The sequence below is a fragment of the Dermochelys coriacea genome, chromosome 12 (genome assembly GCF_009764565.3).
Source record: "Dermochelys coriacea isolate rDerCor1 chromosome 12, rDerCor1.pri.v4, whole genome shotgun sequence".
Taxonomy (NCBI): Eukaryota; Metazoa; Chordata; order Testudines; family Dermochelyidae; genus Dermochelys; species Dermochelys coriacea.
Genome location: NC_050079.1, coordinates 11,809,137 through 11,823,594, shown reverse-complemented (window position 1 = coordinate 11,823,594; position 14,458 = coordinate 11,809,137). Strand labels below are relative to the sequence as shown.

The 14,458-nt window shown below is 38.6% G+C and overlaps 1 protein-coding gene across 1 annotated transcript in view; it reads left to right on the top strand.

Annotated features, from left to right (window-relative positions):
• Window positions 1-14,178, top strand: part of MMP2 (matrix metallopeptidase 2) — a 54,236-nt gene extending 40,058 nt beyond the window's left edge. The window contains exons 10-13 of the mRNA XM_038368193.2: window positions 4,903-5,039; window positions 7,325-7,484; window positions 11,374-11,483; window positions 13,323-14,178. Of these exons, the coding sequence (XP_038224121.1) occupies window positions 4,903-5,039; window positions 7,325-7,484; window positions 11,374-11,483; window positions 13,323-13,426 (511 nt within the window). The 3' untranslated portion in view covers window positions 13,427-14,178. The remainder of the gene's footprint in view (window positions 1-4,902; window positions 5,040-7,324; window positions 7,485-11,373; window positions 11,484-13,322) is intronic.
• Window positions 14,179-14,458: the final 280 nt, after the last annotated feature.

Below are 14,458 nucleotides of genomic sequence, written 5' to 3'. Positions count from 1 at the left end.
ATGAAACAATGGGTTTTATCATACACACTGTAAGGAGAGCGTTCACTTAAGATAAGCCATCACCAGCGGGGAAAGGGGTGGGGGGAGGGAGGAAAACCTTTCATGGTGACAAGCAAGGTAGGCTATTTCCAGCAGTTAACAAGAACATCTTAGGCACAGTGGGGGGTGGGGTGGGGGGGGAGAAATAACATGGGGAAATAGTTTTACTTTGTGTAATGACTCATCCATTCTCAGTCTCTATTCAAGCCTAAGTTAATTGTATCCAGTTTGCAAATTAATTCCAATTCAGCAGTCTCTCGTTGGAGTCTGTTTTTGAAGTTTTTTTGTTGAAGGATAGTCACCTTCAGGTCTGTAATCCAGTGACCGGAGAGACTGAAATGTTCTCCGACTGGTTTTTGAATGTTATAATTCTTGACGTCTGATTTGTGTCCATTTATTCTTTTACGTAGAGACTATCCAGTTTGACCAATGTACATGGCAGAGGGGCATTGCTGGCACATGATGGCATATATCACATTGGTAGATGCACAGGTGAATGAGCCTCTGACAGTGTGGCTGATGTTTCCCAGCCTTGAAAATCCAAGATTCCTGAAGAAATCTCCATTCAATCTCTTAGAAAAGAGAGAGGAGGCTGTCAGGTGTATAAATATGCCATACTTAGTTTCCTAATATAGGGCACCTCTGCTGAGCCCAACCACAGCCTCTTGCAGTTCCTCCCCAACTCTCTCCCATGCTTCCTTTGTTTGGCAGCTGCTAGTGGTAGTGCAAGTCATAGCATTAGTATAATCAGCAATTGCCTAGCTTTAATCAACTATATTATTCACATAGGTCTCTTACACTTGAAACTCACGGGCAAGTATTATGAATGTGTATATACGAGGCATCAGCTGTGTCAGGTCAACATTTTATAATATACAAAATCAGAGGGAAATATGAAATTCAACATGCAGTCAGTATAATTTAGTTGTTCCAAGAACAATATAAAAGACTAAAACAAATTATTCAAACTGATTCATACTTTATCTAACATTCAGCAAAGACAGGATGTGACTACTTATTTGTTTTCCTTTGGAGTTCATTTGCCTATCAGTCTCCTGGATTTCCCAACATTAGAGAGAGAAGGCAGAAAACAACCTTGTGATCCATTTCTGGAATTAAGAAATAACCCTGAATCATGGGGCCTGTGACTTTTATGACTCACCCACCTTAATAATAAAATTTACCAAAGAATCCAATTTTTATATCACACAGATAGAAGACAGAGAGAGGACTAAGGAGAAAGACTAGATGAACTCTTCAAAACAAAGGGTTTTGTTTTTCTTTTTCCTCTCCATACAAATGTATGTAGAATCAAAAAATGAGGGAAGGGAAATACTGTGCGTATGTGCTACTTTACATAAGCAAGACGTCCGGTATTAAAAGACCAGCCTGCCCTTCCAGTGAGGATGTATGAAGCAATCTTATGAATTAGTAGAGCTGGGAAGAAATTGGAATTTGTGTTCAGTGAGAAATTCCAGCATTTAGAAATGTTTTTTCATTCAACTGGAACAAAAAAAAATTCAAAATTTCCTGCAAAATGAAAAGTCCAAAAAATTTAAATTCAGAGCCACTGAATCATTTTGTTTCACTAATATAAAAACATAATATATTGTATGCATTATATGTATATGTAATATACACTATTAAATTTAAAAAAGGAGTACTTGTGACACCTTAGAGACTAACAAATTTATTTGAGCATAAGCTTTCGTGAGCTACAGCTCACTTCATCGGATGCATTTGGTGGAAAATACAGTGGGGAGATTTATATACACACACAGAGAACATGAAACAATGGGTTTTATCATACACACTGTAAGGACAGTGATCACTTAAGATGAGCTATTACCAGCAGGTGGCGGGGGGGGGGGAGGAAGAAAACCTTTTGTGGTGATAATCAAGGTGGGCCATTTCCAGCAGTTGACAAGAATGACTGAGGAACAGTGGGGGGTGGGGGAAATAACATGGGGAAATAGTTTTACTTTGTGTAATGACCCATGCACTCCCAGTCTCTATTCAAGCCTAAGTTAGTTGTATCCAGTTTGCAAATTAATTCCAATTCAGCAGTCTCTCATTGGAGTCTGTTTTTGAAGTTTTTTTGTTGAAGGATAGCCACTCTCAGGTCTGTAATCATGTGACCGGAGAGATTGAAGTGTTCTCTGACTGTTTTTTGAATGTTATAATTCTTGACGTCTGATTTGTGTCCATTTATTTTTTTACGCAGAGACTGTCCAGTTTGACCAATGTACATGGCAGAGGGGCATTGCTGGCACATGATGGCATATATCACATTATTAGATGCGCAGGTGAACGAGCCTCTGATAGTGTGGCTGATGTAATTAGGCCCTATGATGGTGTCCCCTGAATAGATATGTGGACACAGTTGGCAACGGCTTTGTTGCAAGGATAGGTTCCTGGGTTAGTGGTTCTGTTGTGTGGTGTGTGGTTGCTGGTGAGTATTTGCTTCAGATTGGGGGGCTGTCTGTAAGCAAGGAATGGCCTGTCTCCCAAGATCTGTGAGAGTGATGGGTCGTCCTTCAGGATAGGTTGTAGATCCTTGATGATGCGTTGGAGAGGTTTTAGTTGGGGGCTAAAGGTGATGGCTAGTGGCGTTCTGTTATTTCTTTGTTGGGCCTGTCCTGTAATAGGTGACTTCTGAGTACTCTTCTGGCTCTGTCAACCTCCCCACTGTATTTTCCACTGAATGCATCCGATGAAGTGACCTGTAGCTCACGAAAGCTTATGCTCAAATAAATTTGTTAGTCTCTAAGGTGCCACAAGTACTCCTTTTCTTTTTGCAAATACAGACTAACACAGCTGCTACTCTGAAAACTATTAAATTAATATTTCATGTAAAAGTCTAAACAAAATGTTTCAACATTATTGAAATGAAACAAGAAAGTTCATTTCTCCTTTTTTGTCATTGAATTTTTTTGCTGGAATCAACATGTAACCACAAAATTTATCAATTTTGACTAAATTACATTTTCCAACAGCAAACTGCAACAAACAGCAAACTGTTGTGTCAAAAATGTGGGCTCCATTCATTAGAAAGGGGTTTTTGAAACCTTCTGGGCTCTGGGTGGTTTAGAATCCTAATGTGGCTATGGATCCCTGGCCCTTTTCTCTGACTAGAGCCTAAATTTGATCCAAACTTTGCAAAGGGGAGCAGAGTCACTAATATGGATCAGAAATCTGCGGCTTAGGCCCTTCTCTAAAGCTAATCATTTATTAAAAGCTATATATGTAGTGGCAGATATGTGTTACATGGAGTTCCTTATGTCACATGTGATCTGCTTTTCTGTGAAAGAAAAGAAACATATGATAGGCAATAGGAAAAGGACTCTTTTCATACAGTGTATCAGTACATTTGCTTTTTTTTTTTGTCATCATGCTATAGCTACTCTGATTACTTCATTAAAAATAAAAATGAAATTGATGTTTGTATCAGTGGAAAAATAGAACACATTAAGACATCATTATCCCAGTTATTCAGACTGTATCTCAGGTTATATTTAACAAAATTTTTGTAAAAAAAGAGGAAAAGTAACATACATTTAGCCAGGTTTCAGAGTAGCAGCCATGTTAGTCTGTATTCGCAAAAAGAAAAGGAGTACTTGTGGCACCTTAGAGACTAACAAATTTATTAGAGCATAAGCTTTCGTGAGCTACAGCTCAGTTCATCGGATGCATTTGGTGGAAATTTGCTGTCTTGCTCATATCAGCTACTACACCCGATTATCATAATTGTTTAATTTTAGAAATGAGACAAAAAACTGTTGTATTTACAAATACAAATTAAAATGCTTTAAATGTGTGTCCTTGCTAGCTCCACTTGTTCATCGTCAGATTTCAGCTGATGGTGGTACAGCAACCTATAAAGGCAATTTAGGGCCTGATCCTCCAGTGTTTAGGCAACACGAAATACAATTTCAGTCTCTGAGAGTTTCATGAGAAAAGGGTTCCAGGTAGGGGTGAGAAGAACTGGCATATTTTTTCAGCTTCTACTTTTCAGAATGATAAACGCTGGATTTGACCTGATGATTAGTTTACTAGCTACCACCTAATGTATGTTGTAAGAGGGATTCAGCTAGCTTGTTGATTTTTCATCTTAAAAAATTGGCAAACTGCTGTAACCTTTTGTTCTGTTGAGGGGAAAAAAGGCTGTTCCTTCAACAGGGGAGGAAAACAGGAGTGCCTTTATTAATATCAAGTGCCTTCTACACAATGCACTGCCAATGAAAGATAATTACAGTTTTTAAAATCTTAAATCAAATGAGGATACCACTTGTACATAAAATAAGCATTTCTCTCATGAACATTTTTAATGTTTAAGGTTTCTTTTACAGCCAAGCTCACTTCCCAGCTGCTTGATATATAGCTATTCGATTTGAACTTTTCGTCACTACAATAATAATGGCAAGAGCAATTCATGGAATGCAAATGTCTGCATTTGTCAAATGCTTGTCCATCTGCTCCATACACAACAGCAGGATAACTGCAATCATGTAACTGCCTTGTAAATGGTTTTATTTGTATAACTGAAGCGCAGAATACTTTTTACTCTGGCGCAAGAAGCAACATGAACCCTTCAGCCATCAATCTACTCCATTTCAGAGGGGTTCCCGCACGTGGCAGATTATGCAACCATTTCATTAGCATGCTGCAGGAGGATTCATTTAACCTCTCAGGCACCGTTTTGAACATATAGCCAAGCAGTTATAAGTTTGTGCTGCTGTTGCTAGACCATGTGAGAGCATGTGCGTGTGCTTGGCATACAGGTCTTTGCCAGATATGATGAGAAACAGATGTGCTGATGAATCAGTTCATTGTAAAGCCTGTGCCATTTTCTGTTCTGTTCAGATTCATGTGGAGGACTGTAAACCCCCGAAATAAACCCACAGGTCCCTTGCTTGTTGCTACATTCTGGCCAGAGGTGCCAGAAAAAATCGATGCTGTCTATGAGGCCCCTCAGGAAGAGAAGACAGTGTTTTTTTCAGGTATTGGTTTCAAGTTGTAAACATAGCTTGTATAAGCGCTGCATTCAAATTTGATCTTTTAAATGCTAAGCTGGATCAGGGACATGTACCTCTAATGGCAGCCATATCAGATCTGTTATGAATGTCAGATTTCAGCCATTCCTTTCCAAGGACTAAAGGTCCAGAACCTGCAAGTTGCTGAGCACCCTCCACTGCCATTAACCCACTGGGAGCTGAAAGCCTGTTAGCATCTTGAAAGAAAAGCTCAGCAATATGCAGAACCTGGATTACTCAGAGAGGCAGCGAGGATGCATGCGGGCATGCTAGCTAGCTTGATGGCAGAGGATAATAATAGATACAAATCAGTATACTATCCATTTTAATATGGTTGGAGTCATATATATGCTCCAGCTAGCCTAGCCAAACTAGTGCACCTGGGAGCTTGTTTTCAATGTTTGGAAAACCGAGCCAGCAAAAACTAACCTCCAGAATCGATTGCAACATGACTAAACATCTCCAACCATGGAAAAAACACATGGTTGATGCTGCTGTACATTTTCTGCACAGGAGGGGAAAGTATTGGTAATTTATTCCATGTTTGATTGGCTATTGGATTAAGCGACATGATAAAAAATAAAAACTCAGCACAGTCAAAATGCTTTGATATGCCATATCCAGTAAATATTATTGTTCGTTGTTGGGGACTTTGGAGATTTATTTTGTTTGGTTTGGTGTGGGGTTTTTTTTTGTTTGTTTGTTTGCTTATTTGGGTTTTTATTGTTTTGTTTTGCTTTTGGATTTTACATTTTCCAGGGAAATGCAATTGCTTTAGAAGAATTCTAAACAGGAAAGACTAATAAACACTAAAAGATCAGTCGGAAACTGCCTGTAGACCAAGTATCCTAACATCCTTTGTACAGGAGCATCCACATTTTGCTCCTGAAAGGCCACGCTGGTAAATTACAGGATGGAGAAGATTATCCTGGGAAGCTGTGACTATAAAAAGATTTGGGGGTTGTCGTGGATAATCAACTGAATATGAATTCCTACTGTACTCTGTGGCCAAGATAGCTAATGCAATTCTGAGATGCCTAAACAGGGGAATCTGAAGTAGAGCAGAGTCTATGAGTCTACAAGAGGAACAAATATTTAATAATGGACACTAGTCTAGAAAAAAAAAGGTATAACCCAATCCAAGTTCAAGATAGACACATTCAGACTGGAAATCAGGAGTAAATTTTCAATGGTGAGAATAATTAATCATTGGAACAATCTAATCTGGAGATGGTGGATTCTCCATCACTGACCATTTTAAATCAAGATTGGATGTTGTTCGAAAAGCTCGGCTCTAGGAATTATTTTTAGTTAGTTCTATGGCCTATGTTGTACAGGAGGTCAGACTAGATTATCACAATGATCCCTTGTGTCCCTGGAATCTGTGAATCTATGAGTTTGCTAGGAACTTCAATGTTGCACCTTACACCTTTCTCACGTTATATAGCTTACTTCTGGATCCAACTCCCAGTGAAGTCAATGGAAAGCTTTCTGACATTCATAATTATTGTAATATAATTATGGCCAATAGAAATATTCTCTCATGGTGAAAGCTTCCATGGTCACCGGCGGGTAATCTCACTGGCATCAATGGGAATATTCACTGAGTAAGGTACCAATCAATGTAAAGATTTCAGAATTTGGCCCTTTGATTTGTATGTATTTTGGGTCATATTAGAAAGTTTTCCTGAATCAAGGAACACAGAATCAGGGCCTTTTAAAATGGAGATATAGACGACCACTTAATATGTGATATTCTTGTATCTAACTTGATGGATGAATACAAATTTCTGAAATAAACAAACCACAGATACATGGAGAGGGTGCATGTGGGATATGGGCTGCATTTGGCCTTCAAACAATCCTACTTTAAGACTTCATCATCCAACCAGATTATCATTATTAAGTATTTGGATTACAGTAAACCCAACTGACAGCAAAGCCTATGCATGCTCATAGTCAGAGGCACTCCCTGTTGCCATAAATCTAAATAGACAAGCCAGATGACAAGCAGGAGGGGAAACAGAGAGGGGAAGCTATATGACCAAAGCCAAGCATCAGGTCAATGCCAGTACCAGGAACAGAACCATAATTCCTGAGCCTCAGTGCAGTGCTCTGCCTACTGGAACACAACATTTACTAGTAATATAAGCAGTGTCCTATAAAGTGTCACAAAACAGAAATAGCTTTTTCAGTTAATCTACTTTGTAACAGAGTTAACTACCATGTAACTAAGTGTTTTTCCCACTTAGGAAATGAGTACTGGGTTTATTCGGCCAGTACTTTGGAGAGAGGATATCCAAAGAAACTCACCAGTCTGGGGTTACCGCCCGAGGTACAACACGTCAATGCAGCTTTTAACTGGAGCAAAAACAAGAAGACATACATTTTTGCAGGAGACAAGTTTTGGAGGTGAGACACATTACAGTTAAGGTGGTGAGCCCTTAACTAAGCTCACAGCCGTTGCGGTGGATCCTTCTCATTTAGGCTCAGGTGTTTGCTGCAAAATGTTTTGCCAGACAAGAGCCTAAAAAGATTATATCCCTTGGCAGCACAGAAACAAGGTGGTCAGGTGACAAGGCCTGGAATAAATCTCTGAGATTTTCAAAGGCACATACAGCAGCTATGTGAAAGTCACTGGCAGTTAAGCATCTAACTGCCATCTGTGCCTTTGAAAAATCTCCCCTTAAACCACTATTCCTGAAGGGCATAAAAATGGGGAAACAAGGGACAATATAAGGCTAGCAAACTTTGGGATAACTGCTCTTCTTGTCACAACAGAAATAACAAAGGGCTAACATATTTGCTTTACTTATCCAGCTGGTGCTGAGGGGAGCTGGGCACATCCTGCCAAAATATATCTGTTAATCTTTTGTCAAATCTTAATTTGAAATTTATTTTGACAGCATCTGCAATCCTTTTCATATGTTTTCTATGCACAGCGAGGCAAGCACTTTTTGTAAGGATGTCCGCAGATATCGAGAAATAATAGCGTGTATATTAAAGTACCCCAAGAGTAATGTTGGAAATGCCTGTCAGGGAGTTAAAATAATGTTATGCAACATAAGTAACCAAATGCAGAATTCAAATGTCATATTATTATTATTGTTATTTATCACATATTATGATGGTGCCTTGAGGTTCTAACAAAGATGGGATCCTTTTATGCTAGGCATAGTAGTTACATATAGTAAATGACAGTTCCTGCACGATAGAGCTTATATTTTAAATAGACAAGACAGACAAAGGCTGGGAGAAATTAAGGATTATCCCCATTTTACAGAAAAGGAATTGAAGCACAGAGAGACTTGACTAAAGTCACATAGGAAGTCTGTGGCAAACCTGGGGACTGAAATCAGATTTCCTGAAAATTATTCTTCCTTCCCAAATAATCAAAGTAATACTCAAAGAGTTACACAGCAGGATGTTTTGGCTAGCTTTGTGCTAGAAGGAAAGGACAGCTCCTTCACACCTATCCCTGTCTAGAAAGTCTAACTGAGTCCCATGCTAGAAGGAAACATCTTTAACCACGGGTCTATGAGTGTGATTAAAATAGTATCAAATATTTTATGTTGTATCTGAAGAAAACTGGACCCATTTTATTTGATTTAGTGGAGTTGCATGAGTATAACTGTCAGCAGGTTTGGGCACAAAAGTAGATTCTTAAAATTAGTCACCGGTCTGAGTGCTTCGCTGAACTGCGGTGACTTACCTAGGGCATACACATCAAGAAAGGAGTAGAGCTGTGAGCAGAATCCAGAGGTCCTGACATCCTGGCTCCTGCTTTAATCTCCAGACAGACCTTCCTCGCACATGGAATTAGGGCAGGGTTTGGTTTTAAGAACACACACTTTACATTCCAGGTAGAAATAAGAGCCATTCATTAATTGATAACATAGAAAGAAGGAAAAATCAGGAAACTCCTACTACAGATGTAATATATTCCAAAAGTTTCAAGTATTATTTCAATGAAATGTAAGCTATATCACACATCAAAGATATATTTAGGGTGTGTGAATCTTTTTTATATGAACAATAATTTCATGTTGTGAACAGAGTAGATGAAGTGTCTTTTTTATATCCTAGTAGCTATGAATTCCTATAAGTACATAAAATATCCTTTCAGAAAGGTTACCATTTGAAAGACAAGTTTGATTAATTACCTTTGAGAATAGCACTCTTCTTTTCCCCATTATCTGAAAATACAGGCATTGATCTTAAAAAGCAAAAGATTGCTTATCACTCACTTTGAAAATATTAACTATGCAGCCGATCATGTTTCATGTTTTCAAATATTTACGATATAGCTATTTGTAATACTTCAAATTACAGACCATGAGTTAGCAAAGCCGCTAGTTTGCTCCTTAACACTCGCTGTTTTGATTAACCCTACCCTTTGGGTCTCCAAGAAATTTATCACTCTGATCTCAGACACTATTTCGATCAAAGCCCCTTCCTTATCAGTTGCAGTGACGGTAGAATATATAATTTATTGTTAAGCAACTAAACAGCTTAACTGATTTATATCTGTGTAAACAAGATAGCAAGCAATCAAAACATTTGGTAAAAGGCAACTGTGTTTACAGACATTATAACCGTTAAATATGCAGCTGCTTTATTTTATACAAGTACTCTGCCAGACATAATCAAAATAACTACTTTGCAAAGTCCTTTTCATGTCATTATCACAAGCTTTAAACTGAGGTATAAGAATGAAGCCCACTGCCTCCCTTTCAGTGTCTTCATAACAGGATGGTTAAGCCAGGAAGGTTTACTGGACTGGTGGGTGAGGGGCTAAACTTTTAAAACTTCACCGCAGGATGGTTTAGCCCCCCAAAGTAGTTTTGCTTAACTAGTAATAGAAAAAATAGTCGTGATTTTAAATCTCTCTCTGAATATATGGGCTTAATTTTGGTCCAAGTTACATCAGTATAAACCAGAGGTAACAGTCAAAATCGAGAGGAGTTTTAGATGTGTAAAACTAGTAAGGGAGAGGAGAATCAGGCTCTATATAGAACAGGAATATAAACACTTCTGTAGATTATTTATGTGTAGGAAGTGAAGATGACCATAAAGAGATCAGTCCACTATCACAGTTTAAAATGAGGCTCACTAATGCAGTCCTGTCCTGGGGGCATAGGTACATCCATTGCTATTGTCCCTTGGTAAATCCTACATACTCTCCTCTCTCCTCCTTCTGGGAATCAGTCTCAGTTACTAGGTCCATGTGAGGTGGAGAGCCATCCTATAGCCTCCCTGCCCCTTTGGGGATATCCTTAGGGTGACCAGATGTCCCGTTTTTAAAGGGACAGACCTGTTTTTTGGGACTTTTTCTTACATAGGTGCCTATTACCCCCCACCCCCTGTCCCATTTTTTCATAGTTGCTATCTGGTCATCCTAGATATCCTTCATCCCGAGGGTCACAGAATGGGATTAGTCCCTGTGCTTCTATGTGCATAGGGACAGTCACTTGTGGATTAACTGTATGTGGGCTATGAAAATGGGAGAAAGGCTTCTTAAATCTTTCCTCTCCCTGTGCACAGGCTAGTCTAGAGCGAAGTGCCCAAAGTGAACAAAGCATCAGATCCTCAACTGGTAGAAATCGGCAAAGCTCCAGTCACTTCAAAAGAATGTTGGAAAGTAGATATGAGTTCAGTGGAGCTAAACTGATTTATACTAGCTGAGGATTTGGCCCCAAAAGTATAATGAATGAAAGTAATTGGGATGGTTTAAATTCTCTGTTTTTCCAAGCTAAGGTATTACTGGTAGTAACACATGTAAGGAAGTTTAGCTCTTGTAACCTTTTTATCATCACTGGTAGGGCTGTGTGAAAACAGTAGAGATTTGGGGTGAAATTTCATGCAAAACTATTTATAATTTCATTCTGGGTAATTTTTATGGCTCAGAAATGTAGCTTTGAATGGCCATTATACATCAAACTGCGCCATTTTGAAAAGTTGCTGGTTGCAGAGCTCCTTTGTTGGAATTACGTTTTGAAGTTTAACATATGAATTTTGGGAAATCGATGGCGTTGCTCAGAAAAGACGATCTGTGAATGAAAGCGAGGTCCATGTTCAGTTCAGAACTGATTGCATTTTCAAACGCAAAAGCTGAAAAAATTCACAGGATTTTCACAAAATTGGACCAGTTTAGTGTAACTGAAACAGTGTGAAAACAGAGTTACTGAATTTCACATGTGAATGTTTTGTACAGCCACAGTTACTGGTGATTTCCTGAAAGGTAGTGTCAAACGTTACAATTAAATAAAGCCAGGTGATTATGGGGTTTTATCTTCTGCAGGTACAATGAAGTAAAGAAGAAAATGGACCCTGGGTTCCCTAAATTAATTGCTGACGCTTGGAATGGAGTTCCAGATAACCTAGATGCAGTGCTGGATCTCAGTGGAAGTGGTGAGCTGCAGTCTGTCATAAGTCATTACAGAGCTTCCTTTCAAGAGTGTATTGCCCTTGTCTACTTCTGGACTTCCTGGAGACATTCATTTCTAGTCGTTAATGAACATACAGCCACTCAGTCATTCTGCTTGGCATGCTGCCAGCTGAAATAAGTTTTTCAATTAAATATCCCATTGCTCTCAATTTATTCTTTAGGAATTATCAAAAGCTTTAGGAATTATTACATTTCCTGAACGTTTCTGGTTTCTGTAAAAAACAATCATCCTTTCAAATCAGCACCACTTTCATGAAGTACTTGTATTTAAAAAATCTGCTACCAATGATATTGGAAGTATTTAAGCTCCCCTGATACCGGTCCCTTGGAAAGGAAGTCTCTTAGAAATAGGGATTTAGTAGCAAATGAATCCTTTGATTTTTAGTTCTCATTTTCCCTTTTTAGAAATGGGCAAACCAAATTAGACAACACAATTCCTCCCTATTCCAAAACCATATTTAAAACAGCCCATTAGAGAACTGGTTGGAGTAGAGATGGGTTTGAACCATATTGTGGAATATGGAAGCCTGAGGGGAGTCAGAATCCAAACTTGGGCCCAGAGCCAAATTTTGTCAACTGGAACATATCTCTACTTTGGAGGAGTTTTCTCCTCTTTGTTTCCATTGTGGACTGGAAGTGGAAGTAATAATATACCTCAGGAAAGGGTCTTCTTCCAGAATACTTGACCAGAACCAAAATGCCAAAAACCTCATGGGGAAAGAGACTTCTCATGAGAAAGTCGGTGCAATGTTAGATTTTGTCTAAACACCTGAACTTTTGAATTGAATCCAAATTCTGAACTGTTGGGGATTTACCCAACACTAACCTCATTGTCAATATAATTTGTATACTGGGTCTTTTTTTTCACTTTATGTTTTATAAGCCATGTCTTGTCCATGGATAGCTTGAAGGCCTTAGTTTTTTTTTCTGTCACTATACTCTAGGAGGTTACAAACCTGTTCTATATGTGGAGGAATGTAAAAAAAGAATCAATCACACACATGCCCTATAAATGTGTGCGACACAGTCCTTAAGGCTTGGACTGGATGTCTTGGTCCACTTCCTCTGCTTTGCACCATTCTGGTGGTGTAAAGCCTGAAAACCAGATTAGCTGCCTTCTTGTGGATTCTCCTTCTAGTCCAGGATAGGGTCAGCATAAGATCACGCCGCATGGCCTCTGACATAAGTGTTCCAAGAGGAAAGGACCAGGAAATCCTTGTGCCCAGGAGATTTCCCCACATGGCTCCTTGGAATCATGGGTGGCCAGTTAGACCATGTTCCAGCACTGCTCTAATTCTCCCAGGGTCTGAATCAGACCATGGTAAGCTCCAGGACTGGGGGAATATATACAGGTAGCTTGGAGCCACCTTTGCTTCTTCCATCTTCGAATGTATCTCAGCTGCAGCTAAGGACCTAGTCCATGGTTTTCAGAAGTGGCCTGCCATTTTTGCACTGACAACTTCACAGGCACAAGTGTTTGTGAGATGTCATGGAGGTGCCTACCTGTTCGCCCCTTCATACCACGTAGCTAAATTTTAAAATGACATTAATTGTGCCAGCAAATATTTGTGTGCATAAAACATAGGCTCACAAAATGGGCTTCATTCAAAATCAGGCCTCCCTTGATAGCCATTCTGGATTATATATATACCCTGTTAAAAACAAAACACAATTTCTTCTAAATATCCTTAGAAAAATTTCTTCTATTCCTATAGGTTTAGCTGAAATAATAAAGAAACAAACAAAAACTATTATCAAGAATTGTGTTTTCCATAATATATATCCTTTTTTTTTCTTCACAGGGTTCAGCTACTTTTTCAAGGACTGGTATTACCTAAAACTGGAAGACACTAGCTTGAAGATTGTTAAAGTTGGAAATGTAAAATCCGATTGGTTGGGTTGCTGAACTGTATAAAATATTAATAACCAAATACTTACTCTTTTTGTTATATGCCTTTTCTGTAATTAGAGATAGATCTGAATGCTAATTAATGGACCAGTCTGGTACTGGTACCAAAACACTAAGTACCAGTACTCTACACTTTCTTTCATCAGATAATTTAAGAGTGTGCACCTCCTAGATATACAAAAAATGTTTAATTACATATCCCAAAAATATGGTACAACTTTCCAATTTTCATGATAGTCATAGTGATGCTAGTAGCGGAACATCCATCACCTTTTATTCCCCTGATGCCTGAATCAAAATCCAGTAAAGTCAATGGAAACTGACGTCTTTGGACCTTGGTTCTGTCTCCTGTGGGGTAGCAGTCCCAAACAGGCCCAAATGAGGTGTACCAGCAGTGCACTTTGATTTTTTTTTAATACAACTCTGAATATAGATGGACTTGTCTCAACGCTTGTCACCTTCTTGCAGGTTTAGGTCATCGTTTCCATTTATTTACATAGTAATACAGAAAGACTGTCAAAGGCACAGGTTGCCTCAGGATTTGATTTGTGTCGATGCATGATGGAATCATGGCAAGAAACTGTATTAAAAGTATTGTTTTAAAGTACTTTTTATGTTAATATCTTAGTTAAAATTTAGCAATTTGCTTCATGCACTTTGTTACTACTATCACTTGTGTATATGGACAGAATGACTCAGATTTTTGAGGTCGATGCATTATACATAAAAAGCCAAGTACTAATGTTTAACTTGTTTTATTTTATTTTGTTTTGTTTGTTCTCTATAACATTGGGGGCTTTGTTTGTTTATTTGTTTACCTGCTTGCTTATACATTGGGCGATGGAAAATTTTCAATCTACTACCTGATGGAATGTTTTTATTCATAAAAAAAAAAGAAAATCCCCCACACAAAATGCCAGTGATACAAATAAAACCAAAGACACTGTCAGTGATTCCATAGACATGCTTCCTTGAATTGTTTGAATTTACAAAGCATTTTGGTAGCATGTTAAATTGAGTGTCTGTCAA